The sequence below is a fragment of the Canis aureus genome, chromosome 17 (genome assembly GCF_053574225.1).
Source record: "Canis aureus isolate CA01 chromosome 17, VMU_Caureus_v.1.0, whole genome shotgun sequence".
Taxonomy (NCBI): Eukaryota; Metazoa; Chordata; class Mammalia; order Carnivora; family Canidae; genus Canis; species Canis aureus.
In genome coordinates this window covers 3,775,566-3,799,633 of record NC_135627.1, presented here as the reverse complement: position 1 = coordinate 3,799,633, position 24,068 = coordinate 3,775,566, and the positions used below count along the sequence as shown (strand labels likewise).

General features: G+C 39.9%; 1 protein-coding gene across 2 annotated transcripts in view; it reads left to right on the top strand.

Moving 5' to 3' along the window:
- Window positions 1-24,068, top strand: part of MYO16 (myosin XVI) — a 594,113-nt gene that overhangs the window by 444,995 nt on the left and 125,050 nt on the right. For both annotated transcript variants that reach the window (XM_077854971.1, XM_077854970.1), the window contains exons 24-27: window positions 1,863-1,938; window positions 6,870-7,045; window positions 9,522-9,602; window positions 9,878-10,083. In XM_077854971.1, the coding sequence (XP_077711097.1) occupies window positions 1,863-1,938; window positions 6,870-7,045; window positions 9,522-9,602; window positions 9,878-10,083 (539 nt within the window). The remainder of the gene's footprint in view (window positions 1-1,862; window positions 1,939-6,869; window positions 7,046-9,521; window positions 9,603-9,877; window positions 10,084-24,068) is intronic.

Here is a 24,068-nt window from a genome sequence, read left to right as displayed (position 1 = left end):
AATTAAAAATCCACACCTATGTGTTTGGCATATGTGTGTATTTCTTGGCTCCATCTACTGAAAACTATAAACATTGATAAGCCCATCTATAATGTGCCATTGTGCACCTTTTAGGGTCCAGGAGGGGAGTGTCACTCATTTTGATTTTCCCCTCAAGTATGCAAGGACGTCTTGAGGAAATACTTCATTCCAGATTTGGGACCAGGAAAAAATATTCTTTAGAACCGTGTGTTAATGGGATCCCTGGGTGGCGCAGCAGTTTGGCGCCTGCCTTTGGCCCAGGGCGCAATCCTGGAGACCCGGGATCGAATCCCACATTGGGCTCCCAGTGCATGGAGCCTGCTTCTCCCTCTGCCTGTGTCTCTGCCTCTCTCTCTGTTTCTCTCTCTCTCTCTCTGTGACTATCATAAATTAAAAAAAAAAAAAGAACCGTGTTAAGACTCCACTTATGCCAATTTTCTATAACATGTTCTCAGTCATTTGCATTATTATACCATGATGATACAATACCTAACTATTATGAGCAGTGTCTGAAACTTGGGTTAAGCTGTGAACTCAAATCCTGTCTTATCTTACGAGTAGGGCCAGAGGCTCTCAGACCTGGAGCACCATTCAGAATATTATTTAACATATGACATAGAGCTCTAGCAGTTTTCCCATTTTGACAAAAATAATTAAGCTCGCATGCTTCAAGATTTGTTAATTTTATACAAAATAGAAACTTGTGCTAAACTCTATGCTTCCTACAAGCATCAAACTGCCCGAGTTGAGCACTTGCACTTGTATGTGTGTGCTAGATATTGTTTTCTAGGTCACCTGACCAACTAGAGGCTCCCACTGGGAAGTTCTGGACTTCTGTTGTAATGGGAAACTTTTAGCTCTTTCTCCGTATAGCCTGATGCAGGTGCCATTCATGAGACCTTTCCAAAGCAGGATATAAAAAGCACAATATCCAAAGCATGATTTTGTGATAATGAAAGACTCATCAGCTCAGTCTTCAATGACATGATAGCACAACATTTTGCTGTATTTGGTCATAATGTAACAAAACGTTTTTGTTCATTTCATCAAATTTATTAAATGGGCCTAATGGACAGGCTTTCTGCTAGTTGCTGAGGGGAGATGGAGCTGAATGGTTTGTAGTTGCTGCACTCAAGGTGTGGCAGGAATTTTACTGCAGGATTTAGCAATGACCGGTACAAAATGAGGCTGTAACAGGAGCAAAGACGGACATGGAATGTTTTTAGAGAAAATCAGAGTCCAATTTGAGTGTGTGTGTTTAATTCAGAACCATGTTTTCATGTTTTCTTCATTGTTTTTAAAGATATATTTTTAAGTAGTCTCTGCACACAATAAGGGGCTCGAATTCAACAGCCGCAACATCGAGTGTCATGCCCTGCCGACTGAGCAAACCCTGTGTTTTCATTTTAAAGACTTCAGGTTACTGTTTAAATGATCCAGAAGGACTCTTTTAATAGAAAGACCACTGAATTTCTCAAATTGAAATCATGCCTTCCTCCCCAGACCTGGCGGAGTCCTCCTGCCTGGTTTAGTGAGTCTTCTGTGTGGGCTAGGGTCCTTGAGAATAAAAGGAAGCTGCATGAGTGTGAGTCACCACCATTTTCTCTTAAACTCACAGTCAGAGGTGGACTTGGAAAATTAGAACAAGAGAGGTGTCCCTGTTTGATGTGCAGAAAGGGAGCACCCAGATGGGAGCTTCGAACTCTTGGGTGACGTGAACTCTGAAACGCCTCCCTAGTGAATCATTGAAAATGTCCTCTGAGTCAAATTATTATTTAAAGGAAATTATTTTTGTGGCCATGTTTAAACATTGGTAACCGTGCTGTTTTCCCTCATTATAGGTAATGTACGAAATTGTTGGAGCAATTGAGAAAAATAAAGACTCCCTCTCACAAAATCTTCTATTTGTCATGAAAAGTAAGTTTTTCCCCCTATCCTTAAAATGCCACGCATTCCTTTTTTTCTCCATCTCTGAACATTGTCCTCTGTAATAATGCCACTAGCTACAGGGTAATTGAAATATCTTTTACATTCTAAAGCCCAGAATAATAAAGAATGGATCTTTCCACACTGTACATTGGCTACAATTTAATTTGAAGTCTAGTAGAAACCATAATTTAACTAAGCTTTTAGCAGATAGAAATATAAAATACCTTTACCACTCTAGTGGTATGAATATAAAAGAGCTCTTTTGTGAAAACTAATGAAGATTAATACAGCTTCCAAAATTATTTAGGCCAGAGCAGAGTGAATTTCATTACTGAAGATCAAGTCTGGAGCACACCTAAGGGTGGTATTTTATTCTTATGTACTTTCAGTTATAAAGAATTAATGCCCACGAAGTAGAGGGAGTACACAAATTTAATATGTACAGGCACACATGCATATATGTATCAATACAAATTTATAGGCTCCATCTACTTAGTGAATCTTAGCCCTTTATATACCTGCATCTGTTTCTATGCAAGGCTTATATATGGTGCATTTATATGTATCAATATGTATACTTTTTATCTACTCTAGTCATTATTTTCTTGATAGCTTTCCGCAGCCCTTGGTTCTAATTTTCCTGACAACCTTTTTAATGAATTAAAATGTATCTTTTGTGCTTTAAGTTGCTCTACTTGAGCTGAGTCATCTCTCTTTCCTGGAGGAAAAAAAGCCTATGCTAGTCTTTCATGAGATAGTTGGACTCCTCTGAGCTAGGAATAAGACATACATATCACTGCTGGCTTGAGGACTGTACTTTTTACCTTTAATCAAGCAGCACAGATGAAATAGATTGTTTTTCACAGGGAATTACTCAGCTTGTTTCCCAGAACTTCCAGTGATTGAGTTCTGTTAAAACTGAGACAAAAAAAAAAAAAAAAACTGAGACTAGTGGGAGGAGCATGGGATGGGGAATAATATCGTGTAGAAGAAAAGAACTGAAATAATTGACACTGTTCATTATCATTGGAAATATATTCCTTCTCCTTTTCAATTATTTGACCTTCCAATTATAATGTACTGCCATCTAAGTCATATCTTTTTTGAAGATCTAATATATAGCATATTTTTGAAGTTGGTGCAATGCCTTTTTCTTTATTTTTGTATTTCAGGTGATAGAATATATATTCAGAAAGAGAATGTGATGGCGAGTGATATTGTGATTCTCCATTATCTTAACTGAGTCCTTATATTTTAAAGTCATTCTTTTGTGTACACTTGTTATTAAGTTCCAAGAGAACACAAATTAGTTCCCTGTTTTATTCTAAATAGTTTTGGCATCTGGGATGCCTGGGTGACTCAGCGATTGAGCATCTGCCTTTGGCTCAGGGGATGATCCCGGGGTTCCAGAATCCTGCCCCACATCAGGCTCCCTGCAGGGATCCTGCTTCTCCCTCTGCCTGTGTCTCCGCCTCTCTGTCTCTTGTGAATAAATAAATAAAAATCTTTAAAAAATAAATAAATACTTTTGGCATCTGAACAAGTGGACAAAATTTACAATGCATTTGTATATGTTTATACAGGAAGTGGCAGGTGTTTTCCATAAAGGACCAGGGAATAAACACTTCAGGCTTTGCAAGCCATAAGGTCTCTGTTGCAACTTCCCTAGTCTGCTGTTATAATGAGAGAGCAGCTGTAGACAGTACAAATGGACATGGCTGTATTCCAATAAAATTTTATTTACAGAAACAAGCAGTAGGCTGGATTTGATCCACGGGCCATAGTCGCTCACCCATTCTATCGTATTGGAAAAAGATGAGTGGTTGCGGTAGTATTTTATGAATCTGTGAAATGTTTTGATGCTGTAAACAGTTGTTAAAAATGAGTATGATTTATAGATAATAATAAATTTTTATTTTTGAGTACCTTGCTAGGTACTTTGTTTATAGTATCCAATTCAATCTTCACATTATCAAAAAGCTCCCAGTTGAGGAAGGTGGTAGGGTCTATTGTGGGATCTGAACAGATATCCCTTTGTCTGTGGGACACCAGGCCAAGTGGAGGCAGGTAGCATGGAGACACAGCTCATGCAGAAATGCAGTGAGTGCTCTCATCTATGCCTGAAACGGGAAATAAAGTCTACTTGACTCAGAAAGGCAAAAGAGTAAAATCCAGAGTATTAAGTCTTTTTATAAAAATAAGCATATTTAAGATTTACTGTCAAAAAAAAAAAAAAAAAGATTTACTGTCAATAATGTTAACAGCTCTTGAGTCTTGTCTCCGAGTACCTCTACATATCTGCTCGTAAACTGTGCACCTAAGTTACTCTCCCAATTTACTGGCAGGGAGATACTTGATGCAATGTTTATAGAACCCCCCGCAGGGGATGCTTTCCATTTCCACATAAACATAACTGTTTATGTTGAAATGATTTCAGGTTTAAAGTTATGAAATTAGTAGCAAGAACTCCCATATGCCCTTTCCCAGATTGATTCCTTCCTTTTTCTTACTCAGTCTTCTCCCTCCCATCCTGTCTTCCACTCCCCACCATCCTTCCCTCTGTGTGCATGTGTGCACATGCATGAGTTCGTGCATATATGCATGTGCACCGTGCATATATGCATGAGTGTGCATGTGCACATACATGCACGTGTGTATATATGTGCGCATCTTCATGTGTGCAGGCATGTGCATATATGAGTATATGCATGCATGCACATGTGTGTTCATGCGCATATATGCACGTGCACTCTTGTGCATGCATGTGTGTTCATGAACATATATTTTCTGAACACTTTGAGAACAAGTTACAGGCATCATTGTGCCAAAACACTTTGGTATACATCCTGAGGTGAAGGACATTATCTTACAAAACATGAGTCAACTGTTAGAGCATTGAACATTGACTCGGCACGCACATCTAGACCTGCGTTCTGTCCCTTTGTCACTCACCCCAGCCATGTCTTTCATCATGATTTCCCCCCAATTCAGGGCCAGTCAGTGCATTTAGTTGTCATTTCTCTTCAGTCTTCTTTAATCTGGGACATTTTCTCTGCTTATCTTTTCCTTTCATGACTGACATTTTAAAGCCTAAAGGCCAGTTATTTTCAAGGCTGTCCCTCAATCTGGGTTTATTTGTTCTTTTCTCACAATGGCATCAGCATGCCGCTTCTTGGCGGGAATCTCGAAGAGGAACTGCAGGGTCCTCACCCATTATTATGTTCGGGGGCACAGTGACCATTGGAAACACCATTGGTGACAGCCTCATTAAGGTGACAGCCTTCAGGTTTCTGTAATCGAGAGCTGCTATTTTACTCTGCAGTTGACAAGTAGTCTGTAAGGAAGTTTCTTCCACATCAGATTTCACCCACTGGCCCGTGTCCATGAATGGTTCTTGCCTGAATCAATGATTTCTCTGGTGGTGCCCAAATCATGATTTTCTACCCTGTCTTTCCATCAACTGTGATGTGCAATTGTAAAAACTCCCCTTCCTTATTAATCAACTAATTAAATTGTTATCAGTAAGGACTCCTAGATTCTTACTTTATCCGATGAATCACAATCTATTACTATCATTATTTAGGTGCTAACGTTGCTCATGGCCAGTGAGAACCCCTTCAAGCCAGCTCCTACATTCTTTTTCATGTTCTCCTGATCTTGTTTAGCACTTCCTTATATTTCATCCTTCCAAAATGTTCTGGGATATTATCTGCTATGCTTCCAAATTGGCCATGTGCCCAAGAAGCCTAGTTTTATTTTAGAGAAGAAGGGTATTTAGAAACAGTGAGGTCTGAAAGCTTGGCGAGCCCATTTCCACTAGGTTGTCCTTGCTTTGAAGCCCCTTCAGAACTAGACAGTTAAAATCATATAGATAATATAGAGGTATGTAGCATATATTAAAAATCATGAATTTATTCTGATAGCTCTACATTGAATCCAACACCACAGGGTTCCTTCTTGCCTTCCTGAATTCTGTAAGTGTTCTTCCCTTCTCTGACACTTATTCTCAGTTTGTTTATTATGTAGTGACTTTCTTCTGCATTCATTGCTCCTAAATATATTAGTCTAAGCAAGCAAAATAATCTGGGTGTGCAAAAGGTAGAAAAACTGCTTTGCTGCTCAGCAGTGCTAACTAGCTGATGGGTCAGCATGATCCTAAATGATAGGTACATTGCTTCACATTTTAATCCTATATAATCACAGTAGAGAGGTCACGGTCATTTTGCAAAAAAGGAAACTGAAGTGTGACAATGGTATACATACGAATGTAGGTAACATGAGAAAGTTGCCTTAGAGATCTCTAAGAGCCGTATACAGTTTTCACTACACTAATCCAATTTGTAACCAAATTTAATAGAATTTGTATAGCCTAACATCTAAAATATATTGGCTTTTTACCTTTGTAGCTTAAGTGTTTCCCCTAACAACTGGTACAAACAAGTGAGATAGAGTCTCCCATAGGTTTATATAATTTATATACCTCCCAGAGATGGGTTAGATCCTGGGAAATGTTTCTAGGGTGATCCTGGGAAATGTTTCTAGGGTTGCTGGCAGAAACCACAAGTCTTCATGACTTGGCCAAAGCATTGGAGACTCATAGATCCAAGCAGGTGAGACTCGGTTCCCACCCTAGAAGAGTGGAGGTGCCACTCAGAGAGCCAAGGGCCAGTTCTCAGGTGGTAGATAGGGGACATGGGATTAGGACCCCTGGCCAAGGTCAGGGAAGGTCAGAATTCATCAAGTGGTGTGATTAATGGTGGGGAAAACAAAATAGGGGTAAAGGGAAGGATCAACCTCTCCCTTACATCTTACACTAGAAATGTTGTAGTGTAGTGGCCCTGGAAGGAAGAGTGTGTTTAATGTTCATGTACATAACATTTTGAACACCACTCACAATATTGCTTTTATTTCTTTCCTAGCTAGTGAAAATGTCGTGATCCATCATTTGTTCCAGTCGAAACTGTCCCAGACAGGATCCCTCGTGTCTTCCTATCCTTCTTTTAAGTTCAGAGGACACAAATCTGCCCTGCTCAGTAAGAAAACGGGAGCTTCTTCAATTATTGGAGAAAACAGGAATTATCTAGAACTCAGTAAGGTAGGAGTTTCTATGATCCTTGTTTGGTTATTCTTAAGTCCGCATAGTACATTTACTTCTTTTTTAAAAAGTGCAATTCTGAAACTGTTGGAAATAAATTGATATTTTAATTTAAGAAGTTAAGGGAAAGGGCACTGCCTGGAGTATAACCATCAGAGAGAGGAAACAGTATAGGAGAATCCCGTAGTATGAAATTTGATAGCAGGTAGGGCATTAGTAATTTCATTAGTTGTCTCTGCAGCATCCTATCTGTGACTCGTCTCTGTGACTGTCCTTTTGATGAATGGGAAGTAACTGCAGAGACAGTAGCCTTCCAGGGAATACACTTAGCTACCTTATTCTGTTGACATTAATCACTTCAGAGGTTTTTGGTCTCTAAACAATAAATTGTAGTTTCTCTTACACATTATGTATTTTGTTTCTGGTGCTGGAATTGTTTTTTACTGTATAGTTTGTATATTTTAAACTTACTTTTGTATAATACTAGTGTTCAATGTGTACTTGTCCTACAGAAGTGAGGTTATACTTATAAAAGTTCTATTTGTAAAAATAGAATTGAAAATTCAGAGCGGTTGTCTCAAACTGATAGGAAATAGGTATGAAATGTGTTAACTTGGAGGATTCAGTGCCTGACTGTAGCCTGGTTTGCTGTGCTTGCCTCTACTGAAACTATAGAGATGAGAAATATGTTTGGGAAGGTGTCCAGAACAATCAATTTTAGAAATTCAGTTGTTGTAGCTTGTTGGAATGCATTTTAGCTTACCAATTAAAATAAAAGCATAATTAAAATCAGCTCTATTTTGGAAGAATGGCAAGACGTATATAACATATTAGAAATGAGTGAGCACACGTGTGTGTGTGTGTGTGTGTGTGTGTGTGTGTGTTTAGCCAGTGGACTGTACAGCTAGGGATCCTTCGATACAGTCATTCCTGTACCATATGAGCACAGGTATTCAATCTCACTGCCTACAAAATGCTATTTTTTACATTAAAAAGACAAAAGGTCACCCTTTGTAAAGAAGATCTCTACTCCTGAGGGTTTCACTGAACCCTGTGGCCCTTCCTTTCTCAATCATCCTGGAAATCAAGAGCAAGAAATCACCACACACCTCTAACTGTAATTTTTAGCCTTAATTATTAAACATTACCAGGCATAGATGCCATTAGTCTTTTCCCTAAAGGACTGCAAAAGGAAGATAATTCATAGTGGTTCCTCCTCCCAGAAAGGGAAATTGAGTGTTCAATTTCAAGGGTTGGAGATTTATTTATTACGATTATTCCTTAAGTGTTTCATTCCTCACTTTCCTTTGAACTGCCCACATCCCTGCGTGTGACCAGCAGGATGGGACTCTACCCACTCTAACTGAGCATCACACTTGACTTTGTGTTTGTAGAAAACCAGTTGATCTTGGACCAAGTGCTTCATTTTACATTCCCTTGTCAGTTACAATTGATCATTCAGCTTGACAGTTCATGTTAATGGAAGGAAATGAGCTACTGCCACAGTAGCAATAGCACCACATTGACAAGAATGTTTCATCAGGTTTTTTTTTTTCCTATCAAGACCTCTTTATTGTAACATAAATGATTTGGGATCAATAGATTTGTTGGTCTAAGTCTGGGTGATTTTGTGAAATGCAATCGTACATTAGTGGCTGGGGTTCCTTTTAACCCCTGGTAGAATTTAATTAATTACCTTCTGCCCTTTATTTCTTTCCCCATTGGCTTCATTTCCACTGACTTCCTTTACCTCCATTATCATTTAATCTTTGCTACATATGATTTTTTAAAGAGCTGTATATCATTACTTATCGAAGAAAACACGGACTGTTGCCATTTTTCAGACAGATAATTTACTAACTCCTTTTAGTAGTCAAAAAAAGAAGAAGAAGAAGAAGAGGAAGGGAAAGAAAAAAAATGGTAAGAAATTGATTGAGGTTAAAACTTAAGGGAATAAACCAGTGAATGTTAGAGCATCAGCTTTTTTTTTTTTTTTTAAACATAAGATAGTATCCTTTTCCCTGGCAGTAAGCTACAACTTCCTGACAAACATGCACTGTGGCTATGCAGCCGGGGCACCTGCGTCAGCTTCTTGTTCCGCAAGCAAGTCAGGTCTGTGTTTATTCTCAAAATTATAATAGATACAGGATGGCAACTTCTGTGTACTTGAAAGGTTGGCAAGTAATGGTGTTAATTTACATGTAGTTGTCCATTTCCCTAAGTTATAGTACCAGCGCAGAAAAATCATTTGGTACGGATTTTTTATAGTCTGCTCTGAATCTGTGTCATCCTCTGAGTGAATTTACATGGATGGGAGGGTAATTTTTTTTTCTTCTAAATGGAATTTAGTCAAATACTGCTAAAATCACTATGCTGCACACCTAAAACTAATATCAATGATACTTCAATTAAAAATAAATGAATGCATACGGACAGAAGTAAATCTGCTCACCCTTTATTTTCATTTTTATTACAGCTATTAAAAAAGAAAGGAACTTCTACATTTCTTCAGAGACTAGAACGGGGAGGTCCAGTCACCATTGCATCGCAACTCAGGGTTAGTAGATTTTTTTGGTTTTCTAAAACTTAGATTTTGATTTTTTCAACTGTAGAGGGCTTATGTGTCATTTTTTCCCCATTTTGACCACTCGAGTATCTTCAGAAAAAGTAAGCACTCGCATGCACACAAACACACACAGAGACACGGCACAGAGAATTCATAATAAATAAAAGAGTTACAGATTAAAGATAAACATTTCTATTGAAAAACTCTTTATATTTTTGATCGGTGTCTTCTTAGGAGAATAAACTGTGTTTTGCTTTTCTCCTTAGAAATCTCTAACGGATATTATTGGCAAACTCCAGAAGCGCACTCCGCACTTCGTCCACTGCATCAAGCCCAATAACTCAAGGCTGCCAGATACTTTCGATAATTTTTATGTGTCTGCTCAGCTACAATATATTGGGGTCCTGGACATGGTGAAGATCATCCGATACGGATACCCTGTTCGCCTTTCCTTCTCAGATTTCCTGTTAAGGTAAATTCTGCTCTTGAAACATCACGTGCGCTGCTTAGTGTGGCATTCTGACGATGCGGTAGCAAGGATCTTCTGTTTTGTTCTTTTCTTCAGGTTTTATTCTGTATACGCTTGACTCTTTGAACAATGCGGGGAGGGGAGAGGCCATGGAAATCCACATTTAACTTTTGATTCCTTCACAACTTAACTACTACTAGCCTACTGTGGACCAGAAGCCTTACTGATAACAAAAAAGGTGGATTAAGACGTATCTTGTATGTTATACATATCATATACCGTATCCTTACAATAAAGTAAACCAGAGAAAATAAAATGTTTTTGAGAAAATCATAAGGGAGAGAAAATACATTCACATTACTCTACTGTATTTATCTAAAATAATCAGCATGTAAGTGGACCTGCACAGTTCAAACCTGTCTTGTTGAGTAAACAAAATACTCTCAGAAGCAGTGAAATGCACTGACCAAGCTTTTTGTAAAAGTTACTAAACTTTGATACCTTGGACACCATTTTCATGTTACTTTATATGGGTAGGTTTCCTTGGATTTAATTGCTAAAATTGTTGCATATAACATTTACATGAATTTTTTTATTTAAAAGAACATGGGGGTGCCTGGCTGACTCTGGTGGTAGAGCATCCGACTTTTGATTTCATCTCTGGTCATGATCTCAGGGTTGTGAGATCAAGCACCACACTGGGCTCCAGCTAGGCATGGAGCCTGCTTAAGATTCTGCCTCACTCCCACTCCCCAAAAACAAGATTCTCTCTCCCTCTCCCTCTGCCCCTTCCCCCTCAAAAAAAATAAATCAAAAAAGAACATATATATGTGATTATTTTCTCCCTTATGTCTATGAACAAAATATTTTTTTTAGATCAGGGTAAAACTACACTCATTTTCCAAATCCAGCCTACTACTTATTTTTGTAAATAAAGTTTTATTGCAGTATAAGACCTGGTGAAAATAATGACAATATTTGTTCTTAGGCAATTAAAAAATAATAGGGAAATAAGCAAAAAAATGAAAGGAAGAATTTAGTATTCCTGTATAAAAGAAGATAAAGTTCTGAAATAATATTAATATAAAATATTATCAATATTACAAGAATAAAGCCTAGCATTTATGGTTAAAATTAATTGTACAAATAGTATAGAAAATCTGTTTGACAAACCATTCATTTAAGAAAAGAGATTTAACACTTTGTTGACCAGATGTTCAACACTCGTGGCTCAACTAGTGCTGCTGAAGGCTGAGCACTAAACCACTGAGCCACCGGGGCTGCCCGAGATGAATGTCTTTTAAAATTAAGTACAACATTTCATCTATAAAAAAGGTGGGGGGTCGCCCAGGTGGCTCAGCAGTTTAGCGTTGCCTTTAGCTAGGGCCTGGTCCTGGAGTATAAAATTAAAATAAATAAATAAATAAAATTAAGTACAAGATTTCATCTATAAAAAAGATAGGGGGGTCGCCTGGGTGGCTCAGTCGGTTAAGTGTCTGCCATCAGCTCAGGTCATGATCTCTGGGTCCTGGGATGGAGCCCCACATTAGGCTTTCTGCTCAGTCTGCTTTTCTCTCTCTCTCTCTCCTTCTGCCCTTCCCCACTGCTTGTTCTCTCTCTCTCTCTAATAAATAAATAAAATATTTTTAAAACTAAAATTTAGTATAGCATTTCACATATATGTATCCCTTGCTCTACCATGACCTTTAGGCAGGGACCATGTCTTCCTCACTAATGGTGTTTAATCAGTGCTTTCAGGATGAACTTGGTATTGCAGATTAATCGTTCAATTTAAAGCAATATTTCTAAATAACAGAGACCATAGCCATGGTTTGTTTAAAAGAGTAGCAGGAAAAAAAATAAAAAAATAAAAAAATAAAAATAAAAGAGTAGCAGGGATGGGAAATGATACTTTTTGGTAAATCTTTGTATTTCTTTCACCAGCCCCTTACTTAAAAAAATTGAGTTGTGATTTCTACTTATCCTTACTTGCACTGGCATATCAATAGAAATTGAATTATTAATTTATTTCAGTGGAAATTTGCCACTATCTTTTTTTTTTTAAGTAGGATCCATGCCCAGCGTGGAATCCCATGTGGGGCTTGAACTCACCACCCTGAGGTGAAGACCTGAGCTGAAATCAAGAGCTGAACGCTTCACCGACTAAGCCACTCAGGCATCTTGCCACCGTCTTTTTTAAATGAAAGACACTGCCACTCTGGGTTCTTGTCACAAAAAGACCATTGACCCATAGGGAAATGATCAGTTTCTGTAGAACTTGAATAAAATATAGTTCGCCTACTGTCACATCAGGAAATAACATAATTTTTGTATTTAAGTATAGTTAACACACAGTATTACCTTAGCTTCAGGTGTGTAACATAGTGATGCCACTATAATTTAATATTTATTTAGAAAGCTCGTTGGAACTTTGGCATTCCCTCAGGCAATCAAGCATCATTATATAAATAAAGATCAGAGGTGCAATTTAATAGAAAGTTTTGTTTGCTAGAATCAGATAACAGAATGTATTGTTCCTCTGTAAAATATTGATTTTTCTCTTCACATCACCTTGTCTTAATTGCTAGAAATAAAACAAATTACTTTGTTTAGTATACAAAAAGGCATATGATTGCCACAAGAATATTGGACAGAGAAGAAAAGGATGCCCTGTTTTGAAGCAAGCACCTACTTAATTAGAACAGTGTTTATTGTTCTTAAAATCCAACATGACATTAAATGTGGATAATGGACATTTCCTGTGGAATCTGTTGGTGGATGCGATGATATTGCAAATTGGCTTTGGGGTATTTTGGCTTTAATAACTGTCAGTCATTCTGAATTTTCCTAACTGAAACTGGAGAATTGCATGAGTCTAGAGGATCCAATTTTGATTAAATTTAGAGGTGTGCTTGCTGAGTGTTTGCCGAATAACATCCATAGCATTCAAGTGGGATGACAAAGATGTAAGGTCCTGTTTCTCATGATGAGAGACTCCCCAAGTTTGGAGAGAGGAGGAAAAGAAAAGGAGCATTGTGATATGTAACTGGAATTCCTATTGCTATGAACTAAATGTGTGTGTGTGTCCCCCAAAACTCATAAATGCCCACAGTGACTGTACTTGGTGATGGAGTCTACAGGAGGTATTCAGCGTGGAATGAGCTCATTAGGATGGAGCCTGATCTGATAGGATTAGTGTCCTTCTAAGAAGAATCAACAGAGAGCATCCTCTCTCTGTGTGTGCTCTACGAGGATACAGTAAGAAGGCGACTGTCCGCAAGGCAGGAGGAAACCTGCGTAGAAATTAAATTGGCGGGTGCTTTGATCTTGAAACCCCCAGACTCCAGAACTGTGAGAAAAAAAGAAACTTCTGTTGTTAAGCTGCCCAGTGTGTGGTATTTTGTGATGGCAGTCGAGGCTGTCTAGGATACCTGTGTCTGCAGGGTGTGTTTCTGTGGTGTCAGTGGGTAGCAAAGCAGCACAAGTTATGTTGGGAAGTTTTGGGTGCTTGTTCTTGTCCGAAATGCTCTTGTAATGGAAGGAAATAGAGTTTAGGTGCACATATCCCGTGCTTTCCAAACCTCTCTAATCCTATCTTTTTATCCATTTACTTGGTAGTATTTACTTGACGTTGTAAGTTCACAGTAAAATATTGATTTCTCTCTACATCACTCAGGCATCTTGCCACCATCTTTTTTAAATGAAAGACATTTAAATTCTTCAGAATTTAAATTCACTCAGGCATTCTTCCCTTCAGAAACTTTTTCATAAAATCCCAAATTGATCTGTGTCTTTTCTCTAAACTTCAGAAGGGCTTGTGTAAGACACTTGTTATTTGTTCCCTGGAAACAGCCCTTTAAGCTGTGCCAATCTCCACCACTGGACCAGAGGTTAGGAGACTATAGCCCATGGGCCAGATCTGGCTGTCACATGCTTTCATATGGCCAGAGAGCTAAAAATGTCTTTTGCATTTTTAGATTGTTATATTTTAAATGGTTACGTACATACCAGCATCATGGTCTCAATCTTATCCCTTGGCATACAAAAGCCTAGAGCATTTACTCTCTGACCCCTTCTGAGGGTCAGGCATTACCACAGGCATGCCTGGACTGTAGCAGAATGCCAATCACTCTTCATGCTTTTCAAGCCAACTCAGTGAAACTGAACGGAAAAGATCTCATATGCTCTTCTGTCTCAATAACTTTCCCTAATGTTGGTCTGGTTCTTCAGTTTGTGAGGCTTTTCAGATGCCATTGCAAATGACAACTCTCAGCAATAGATTCTCTGGAAGATAAAACCCCACATCAGTGGCTTGCAACAGCAAAGCTTTATTTCTCTCTTGCTGACCATGATTTAGAAGTAGTACACCTAGGCTCAAGCCACCTCTGACCTGAGCCTCCTTTTCATGACGAGCCCCAGAAAGAGCCAACATGCCCTTTCTGCGTCAAAGGGAGAAGAAATGACCGAAATGCCTGTGACGACTTCTGCCCAGCTGTGGCCTTTGTCACTTGCTTATATTACATTGGTTAAAGACAGTCCCTTGGCCAAGGCCAACAGGAATAGGGTAGAGAAGTCTCCTACTCATAGGAGATACTATACAACACATAACAACCAATGGGAATGTGTGCACCTCTGGCTCCATTTACCTGTCGCTGTGTATCAGACCACCCCAAAATTTCATGGCATAAAACAACAGGGTATTATTTCTCCTAGTTCTGTGGGTTAACTGGGCTCAGCTGGGCAATTCTTGCTTGGAGTCTTTCCAAAACTTACAGCCACGGAGAGAAGATGTTGGTGTTAGCTTGGCTGGATGTACCAGATTGCTTCTTCGCTGATGCATCCAATGTCACAGTGTTCATCCAGCGGAACAGTCTGGACCTCTTACCTGGCAGCTCCCAGCTCTGAGGGCAAGAAAGGAAACTTGCAGTCCTCCTAGAAGCTGGGCCTGGAACTAGTGCAGCATCACTGCTCTTGTATTTTTTTTGTCAAACAGTTGGAGACCAAATCAGATCTTTCCTCTGGAAGAAGCAGTGGGTAGTAGCCAATGCCACAACCAGCTACCATATCCTCTTAAAGAAAGAACATCCAAGTAATTGGGAACAATAAGAAAAATCTTCCATAGTCATGCCTGTGCAGAAGAATTGCTATTAATTCATTGCCCCACAGTAGGTACATGTGAATTCAATGTGTTGAATAATGTAATACCATCATGTTTTTTTTTTCCAATTCTAGAATTAAAGGAAGAATAATATGAGGAAATGCTAGGGAAATTGTTCATTGTTTTTTTTTTTTTTTTAAGATTTTATTTGAGAGAGAGAGAGAATGAGCAAGGGGGAGGGGCAGAGGGAGAGAGAGAAGCAGATCTCTGCTGAGCAGGAAGCCTGATATGGGGCTGGATCCGAGGACTTGGTCCCAAGACCTGAGGATCATGATCTCCTGAGCTGAAGGCAGACTCTTAACCAACTGAGCCACCCGGGCGCTCCCTAGGGAAATTGTTTTGAGGAGTCCTTCGTGGTATGTACCATGCCTTTTACCTTGTAAGGTGCAGTACCGTCATTCTCCAGAGCCCTGTGTGCTTGTGACATTGTGACGAACACCACTACTCAGTGATAAGCCAGAGGTTGCTGGCTCTCACTCCTTCTGCTCTCCTCAGAGCACGAGCCTCTGAACTTTTATCTTCTTCCAGATATGGCATGGAAATCTTTTGGAAACTACCTCTGGATGCTGGGTGGCAAGCTTTTGGGTGTCATGCCCACCGTGCATCTATGGATTTATTGATGGTTGGTGGGGGAGAATAGGACAGCATCACTCCAGGATTGGCCCTTTGGGGAGGTGACCTTATTTGGAAAAGACAGACGGACTTGTCTGAGAAAAGCACCCCTGGCACTGGTATTATGCTTGGCGTGGTGAGGGAGCATGATCTGTCCTCCAAGATTGTCACTGGATGAGATCCCTCTTAGAAATAGTCTGAATCGTTTAGCTTGTTTAAATGACACAGTTGTTGCTGAAAGGTCAGGCTGTGAAAGAACACAGCCGAGATATTAAATCGGGTGCGGGGAGACAGATGAAAAAAGCCACACTTTGGTTTCTTGGACTCAGTTCACGGATAGCGGCTGCCCGGTGAAGCAGCATCGCCAGAGCCACAGGTCTGAGCTGGAATCTTCTAAAAGTTTTCCTTATTACATGGACAGGCTCCCAGTAGCTGTCAATGTGTCTTTAATAGAAACACGAATTAATAAGTTCAGGAGCTATTAAATGCTCTAAAGCTTCAATTGGCGAAAAAGTATATTTTCTTCAGGGTGAGTTTGCCAAGGTTGACTGTGTTCTTCCTGCTAAAACTGATCTGCAGGTTGGCTTAATGAAGTTTGAGAGGAGAGGACCTGTTAGTTTCCAGTGAAATGTGACATAGGAGAGACAAGCATAAGGCATAGGTTCTAGGAGTCATCTCAATCTAAACATAATTCTGTATTTCTTTATCGGGGATCTGATGTGTTCAGTGGATCGTGAGTCGTAATTTCCCCCATAATGTACTTGGGGCATGTGCAAACTTTTTCTATAAAGGGCTAAATAACCACTGTCGCAGGTTTGCATGTTTAGAGGTCACTGCTGCAGGTGCTCAGCTCTAAGTGGGGTCCAGCACAGCCAGAGACTGTAGGTGGAGGAACAGGTGAGCGACTGGACCAGAGAACCATACCGGGGGGAACAGAGGGCCAGAGGCCAGGTGCTTTGGGCCCCAGAGCCCCTAACCCTTTATCCAGTCCCATCCCCTTGTTTCTGGTGGAATTGGGGGAAAGTGTCTACAGAAAGGGGGCAGAGGGACACCTGGGTGGCTCAGTGGTTGAGCATCTGCCTTCAGCTCAGGTCGTGATCTGGGGTCCTGGGATCAAGTCCTGCATCAGGTTCCCCACAGGGAGCCTGCTTCTCCCTCTGCCTGTGTCTCTGTCTCTCTTGAATAAATAAATAAAATATTTTTTTTTTAAAGAAAGGGGGTAGATAAGGAAAGGTCCCTGATGTAGCTTTTGTGCTTTCATAATCTGGCTCAGATCCTAAATTGTGCCCCAACCGGTGGTATGTGCTCCGAGGACAGCATTCGTCGTCCATTTCTGCCTGTGTTCTCACCAACTCTTATTTAGTCAAGCATTTTACCAAATCAGATGTCATTATGATGGAAAGGCACCTATAGCCGCAGCTGATGAGTATCCCCCACTGTGTCACAGATGCCCATGGTGGGTCATGCTCCAGAACTGCGCTTTAGGCTCATTATTCTGTTCCTCATCATAACCTTTGCAGACAGCTACTCTCATCGTACAGATATGAGTTATTATATTGTGATGATTGCCAGCTTTGATTTAAATGTGCCTTGAGGGACACCTGGGTGACTCGTGGTTGAACGTCTGCTTTTGGCCCAGGGCATGATCCCCAGGTCCTGGGATTGAGTCTCCCATCAGGCTCCTTGCATGAAGTATGCTTCTTTCTCTGCCTGTGTCTCTGCCTCTCTCTCTGTGTCTCTCATGAATAAATATATATATAAAATAAAATAAAAAATAAATGTGCTTTGAGTGCACTCATCAGCACCGAGTGGGCCCGGGCGCTGTGCTGAACGTTCCACGACTCATTCATTCATTCGATCCTCAGCACACCTCCGGGACTTGAGTTCTTAGTAACATTCCTGTTTGGTAGCTGAGGAAACTCCAGTCCCGAGGACTTAGGTATGGGTGCACACTTCTGGTCTCTGAGGGTGTCTTTAACCACCCCACGATAGTGATGGTGTACTGACATTGGCCATGTTTCCACCGCCGTGCACTTTGCACTTCCTCTTTCGGCCTGATTGTTGCTAGCAGCCACGGGCAGACAAGCACGAACGCCAGAACAGCACCATGACCTCACCATAAATCCCTGGGGATTTCTCAAATTCTGGACTTCCTTTGCTCTGTTTCCTGAAAAACAATCCAGTTAGTTCCATTCACTTTCAGGCCAGCAGTGTCACCATCCTCACCAGCAACCTTGCATGGTCATGCAGTGGCAACAGGGCAGCTGGCTGATGGAGTATGGACGGATCAATCATGACTTCTGAAAAATGACCTTCAAGAGACTAAGGAAAGGGATCCTTGCAGACGGAGAACCATGCAATTTCATTTAAAATAGCAAAAAAGTAAAAACAAAAGTGTTACAGCTTTCTAACGATACCATGGAAACAATACACCAAACTGACCAGTCTAAAATAATGTACTAAATAATTCTACTTGAGTAAGCATCCATATGAAACAAATAAAAGCAGGGTGATTATTGAAATTCTGGGAAAATAGACAAGAAGCTACATGTGTTAAATATTTTGAAAATTCTATTGTATTTCCAATACAATTTGGGAAGCACATTAAAAAATGCAGTCCCAGAATGCTGAATCTTATTATTTATTACTTGAGTTATCTGGGCTTCCCCACTTCTCTCCGCTGATATATCTTAATGTTTTTAATTATACGTTATATCTGGCAAACCATAATCACAAAACGATCTTGCTTTCCGGGGCAAAACCAGCTTTAAATAATCACCCATAAGTTTCTTCTTTCATTACTTAAGAACTATTTAATTTTGTTTATAGAACAATAGTGGTTTTTAATGTGACCATCAGTATGTGATAGTTTTCATTGATTATATCTGAATGATCTCAGTAACTCAGGAGTCTATAAAGACCTGGGTCATCGTTGGGATCTTTGAAGGGACCTAATCAATAGCATTGTTTTTCCTTATTCAATTTTTGACCAAAGTGAGGAGACAAATGATCACAATGTCACCTTTCAAAGATATTGCTTGGCGTAAGAGCCTCAGTGCCTGCCAATAGAGCCAAACCTAGGGTAGTCAGACTGACTCCTCAGTTACAGATAGCAAGGACCCAGGTAGACTTACTTGGGTCTATGGGAATGAGGGAGGCTGTTCAGGGAAGGCTTGGAGCCCGGGCTAGCTGAGGAAAACAGCTGTGAACACCTAGCAGGTTCATTAGAAGCTGAGAATGTTCTGTTTTTCCTACCAAAATTGCCAGTTAGATTAGTCTACCACTGCCCTTCCCTTTGGAAGTGTGCAGGACTAGAGTGGCCAGAATGTCGTCCCACCTTTATCTGTAAGGAAACAGCTGCAAACAAGAAGCTGCCTCGGTGAATCGCTGTGGTGTTGTGTGTTCTGGGACATTGGACTCCTCCAATAAGCCTGTCAACAACCTTGGGGGATGGCTGGTCCCCTGAGGGGACGCCCTGTCCTTCAGCATGTCCTCTCTCCCATCCTCATGAGCACCTCACTGCTTCCTTTTGTGCCCTTCTGGGACCACTCACGAGGAATATAGATTTTACACCCAAAGATTCTGAAGTGGGCCAACAGAGCATTTCTGTAATTGATTTCAAGGCCACTCTGTATTCATGGCTGAAAGTGCATTTTATTTCCAATTGCAAACGCTGTCTAGACATAGTGTCCAACTGAGCCTATCATAGATTCTGCAATGAGAATAAATGAAAATATTAAAACAAAAGAGAAGCTCCAATAATAAAATACCAGTAGCCTAGATATTCCCCAAATCTGACTATAAATTTTCTTCCATTATTAAGTTCCCTGTGAGAAATGAAAGTTCAAAAATTAATATGTCTTGTAAATGGAAGTCCAGAGATACTCAATTCCAATGGAATTGAAATCCCAAATCTGATTAACTTGCCTTGCTGAGTTAAATGTCTAGAATTCCATATGCATAAGTTAAATTTCTATTTCTGAATCATTCTTTCCAGTTTCTTACTCGGCTCGGATGAGCTAAAGAGGTTCCAGATATCCTGGCCGAGCTGGGCCCCTTCAACAGGATGGGGTGAGAGATCAGCCACGGTATTGATTGGTTTGAGCTGCCATCTCAAAACACCAGACTGTGGCTTACACAACAAATACTTATTTTCTCACAGTTCTGGAGATTGGAAGCCCGAGAGCAAGATGCCAACAGGGTTGGTGTCTGGTGAGGGCTCTGCCCTTAGACTGCAGACAGCTGCCTTCTTGCTGTGAGCTCCTGTCGCCTTTCCAGGAAGAGTGCACACAAAGGGAATGAGAGGGTGAGAATCAGAGACAGAGAAACAGGCAGAGAGAAAGAGGAAGAATGCTTGCTGGTGATGAGGACACGAATCTTATTGAATTGGGACTCCACCCTTATGACCTCTTGTAACCTTAATTATCTCCCAAAGGAAGACCCTATTGACAAATACAGTCACCAAATCCTGGGCAACAGGGCTTCAGAATAGGAATTTTGGGGGATGGAACAATAAAATTCAGTCCATAGGAGTCCTCCTTCTGGGCATGACTAATTCACTCTTGCTTGTTGTGTTGTTGACTCACAGCTGCACCTCTGATCACCTTCACATTGAGAGTGAGTAAAGAGTAGATGTGAGGTTATTCAGGCACTAATTTCATCCTACATACTAAAGGTAGAAATCTGTCCCTTGTCTCTAGAGCAGGATACCACAGGGAAAATTATTCTAGAATATAATATTTTTTGTTGCCCATGACAAAGGTGACTGTATAGTATATTGACCAAACCAGGAATGTTTTATAGGGAAATGGGGAACCAATAGTATTTTTTATAGGAATCCAGGTTAAACTGGGACTGTCCCTGGCAAACCAGGACAGTGGCCACCCTAACTACCCCGCACCCACCTTCTCATGAGTTTTGGTGCATTGTTAGGAGTCTTTTATCTCTGCCATCCCCAGTAGATACAAGCTCTCTTAAGGAAAACCTTCTGCTGTGTGCACATAATAGGTGGCCAGCCAGTATTTGTTGAATGAACTAAAACATGAATTAGTAATATTTTCTCTTTTGTATAGTTGACCTCTAAATTTGGTGTCCAAGATGTCGTGTTCATTGATATCCTGAATAAGATTCATTAGTAAACCAAAAGAGTTTTAAGTATCTAACTAGCCTAAAAGGTTTGCCTTAATTATGCCAAGATATTTCCATTTTAGGGCAGCCCTTTAGACTTTAGTATGAGTCAATGATCCCAGGCTTGCCTTTGCCATGGTTTAATAATATTCTCACTCTCCCCCAAACTACTGTGAGTCATTCTCTGAAATTTCTAGTCATATGATAACTGTACAACAATGCCTAGATGCATACTCCCATATTGGTTTAAGAAATAGCTTCATTTTATGTTTTTTTTTTTTCCTGTTCTTTGAAATGCTTTGTTAACTAAAGGCAGTTTCTATGATACCACAGGGATGGGGAACTAATTTTTGCAGTAGAAATGTATTTAGGAATAAAAACATCGAATCACAGTAGACTCTACTGATGATCTATGTTTAGAGGAGACGCTATTTTTAACTAAGTAATTTACAGTTAGAGCTGACCCACTTTGTGGTCTTCCTACAATATACTCACTTGAACCCTCTAGTATAACTATATTAAGACCCTATTACAAAACTTGAAAACTTACTTTTTGTGGCAGTTCAATAAGTTAAAACTTATATTGCATGAAATAAATACTTCTACATTTAGCAGAATATATTCATTTCAGAATAAAAAATTTGTCCTATTGTTAGGAAACTCATATTTGTAAAAAAATCATAGCTTTAAAAACATGGTGATGATAAAATATTTTTAAACTTCAATAGTCTTACAAATCTCTTCATTTATGACAAAAAAAATCCCAACATATTTCTGTATAGGACCTCAGCTACTTTCTCCACAGCTGGAGAAATGGGATAACTGATATTAAGAAGGAACTTATAATATGTTCAAAACAATGAAATCTGCAGAACAAATGAGTCCTGCAGAATAACCTGAAAATTATCAATGTATATAGTGAGGGACTCCAGAGTAAAATACTTTAAAAGGAATAATTTGAACTATCTCAATTGACAGATGACTAGAGATAGGGGCAATGTGACCTTTTTTGAGTTCTGATCATCATGACACAAAAAACCAGAGTCCCATTCAGGAAGTAGAATACCAAGTGTGGCATTCATCATATTGGTGCCCTCCCTTTTGTAAAGAAACTTCTTTTAGGGCTCTACAAAGCTAAGAAATGGAAGTCATCGTTTATGCATTAGATTCAGTAAAGCAGTAATTATTTAACAACACAGGAAAACAAAAAATTGTATCTATACATTCTTCATTAGATGTCCTACACATCATTTCAAGATTGACCTTTAGAGAATTATCACATAAAAAAAAACTTTTTACTTGTTTTTTTAGAGAGAGAGCAGGCATGAACAGTGGGGGACAGGCACACAGGGTGGGAGATAGAGAGAGATTCTCAAGCAGATTTCATGCTGAGCAGGGATCCCCACACAGGACTTGATCTGAAGACCCTGTGGTCATGACCTGAGCTGAAACCAAGAGTCAGACGCTTAACAGCCTGAGCAACCCAGGCTCCCGGGGGGGAGGGGGGGACTTTTAAAAAGGAGTCATTACAGGGACTATTACAAATCTACTGGTCATGTCCCAGTGAAAGGTATATTTGGAGCCAGTATCCATGAGGATAATCTGTTTTCTGTGCCCAGCACACCCCAACGTGAAAACCAACGTTGACACCATAATCATCTTCCCACACCAGAATTAAGCAGTTTGGCACTCCTTAATTAGATACTTTTATATGTTGACTTCCAATTCATTATTATGCTTTGATCATTACTTCAAATGCACATTCTGATACAAAACATGCATCCTCCCCCAGCCCCAATCCAGTGCCCTTATATGGCAGTTGATTGAAGGTCTATGTTCCATTCAGGTTGCCTGCTTCACAGGCACCCTAGCTTCATAGTACAGGTTGGATCCTCTTAGTGAATACTCTCTTGCTGCACATCCACTGACAATGATTAATTTCAGCATGCTATGATGTACCTTAGAAATACAAAAAAATAAAAATAAATAAAAAAAAAGAAATACAATGTTAAAGGCATTTTTTTTTTCCCATTCTAGCTCTTTATTATTAGAATAGAAAGATTTGGAATAAAGTTTTCTCTTCCCATTATACCATAATATCTTCTTAAAGTCTTATCTAGATACAACCTTAGTGATACATACAAGTCTCCTATTTTATTTTTTTTAAGATTTTATTTATTTATTCATGAGAGATAGAGAGAGAGAGAAAGGGACACAGGCAGAGGGAGAAGCAGGCTTCATGCAGGGAGCCCGATGTGGGGACTCAATCCTGGGTCTCCAGGATCACGCCCTGAGCTGAAGGCAGCGCTAAACCGCTGAGCCACCCGGGCTGCCCCTGGTCTCCTATTTTAGTTGGTGTTCCTGGCACCTAACACAGGGCCTGTTACAAGGTTGTTGCCTAAAAATTGTGTTGCTATTCTTAAAATGATTAACAAAATATTCAGGCTAACCCTGGCAATTTTCTAGGAAATGCTTAGTCCTTCCACCTCTGCTAATGTTTTTAAAACCTGTTATTAAATACTCAGCGCATGCATGTGCACATGTGCACGCACATACACACACACACAAGAGCACACACACACATAAGCACACACCCCAAGCATTCTTTAGAGCAAATTCTTTAAATCAATGACTCTCAACCATGCTGGCTCAGTAGACTCACTAAGTTTTTTCTGAAAATCATGGATAGCTGGGTTGGGGCCAGGGCAGCAGGGAAGGTTGCCAGGTAGGGTACAGGATACCGAGTAAAATTAAAGTTTCAGATAAACAACAAATATTGAAAATGGACAAAAATGATGACCTCTGAAGGGCACTATGACATTGCTGGGATCACAGGTTTAAACACTGCCCTCTCTCTCCCCTCCCCTCTCCTTCTCTCTCTCTGCTCTGACACGCTTTCCTTCCAGATAGTTCCAGATCATCTCCTATGTGTCAAGGATTCTGTAGCTCTAGCTAATTGAGGGTTTTTGCCATTCTTATAGAGTAGGATATTCAAACCCATTATTTGTATAAGATAGCTTTCCACTTTCTATTTGTTTTACGTTAATGATTGCTAAATATTGAGTAAGAATATTGGGTAAAAGAATGGAGC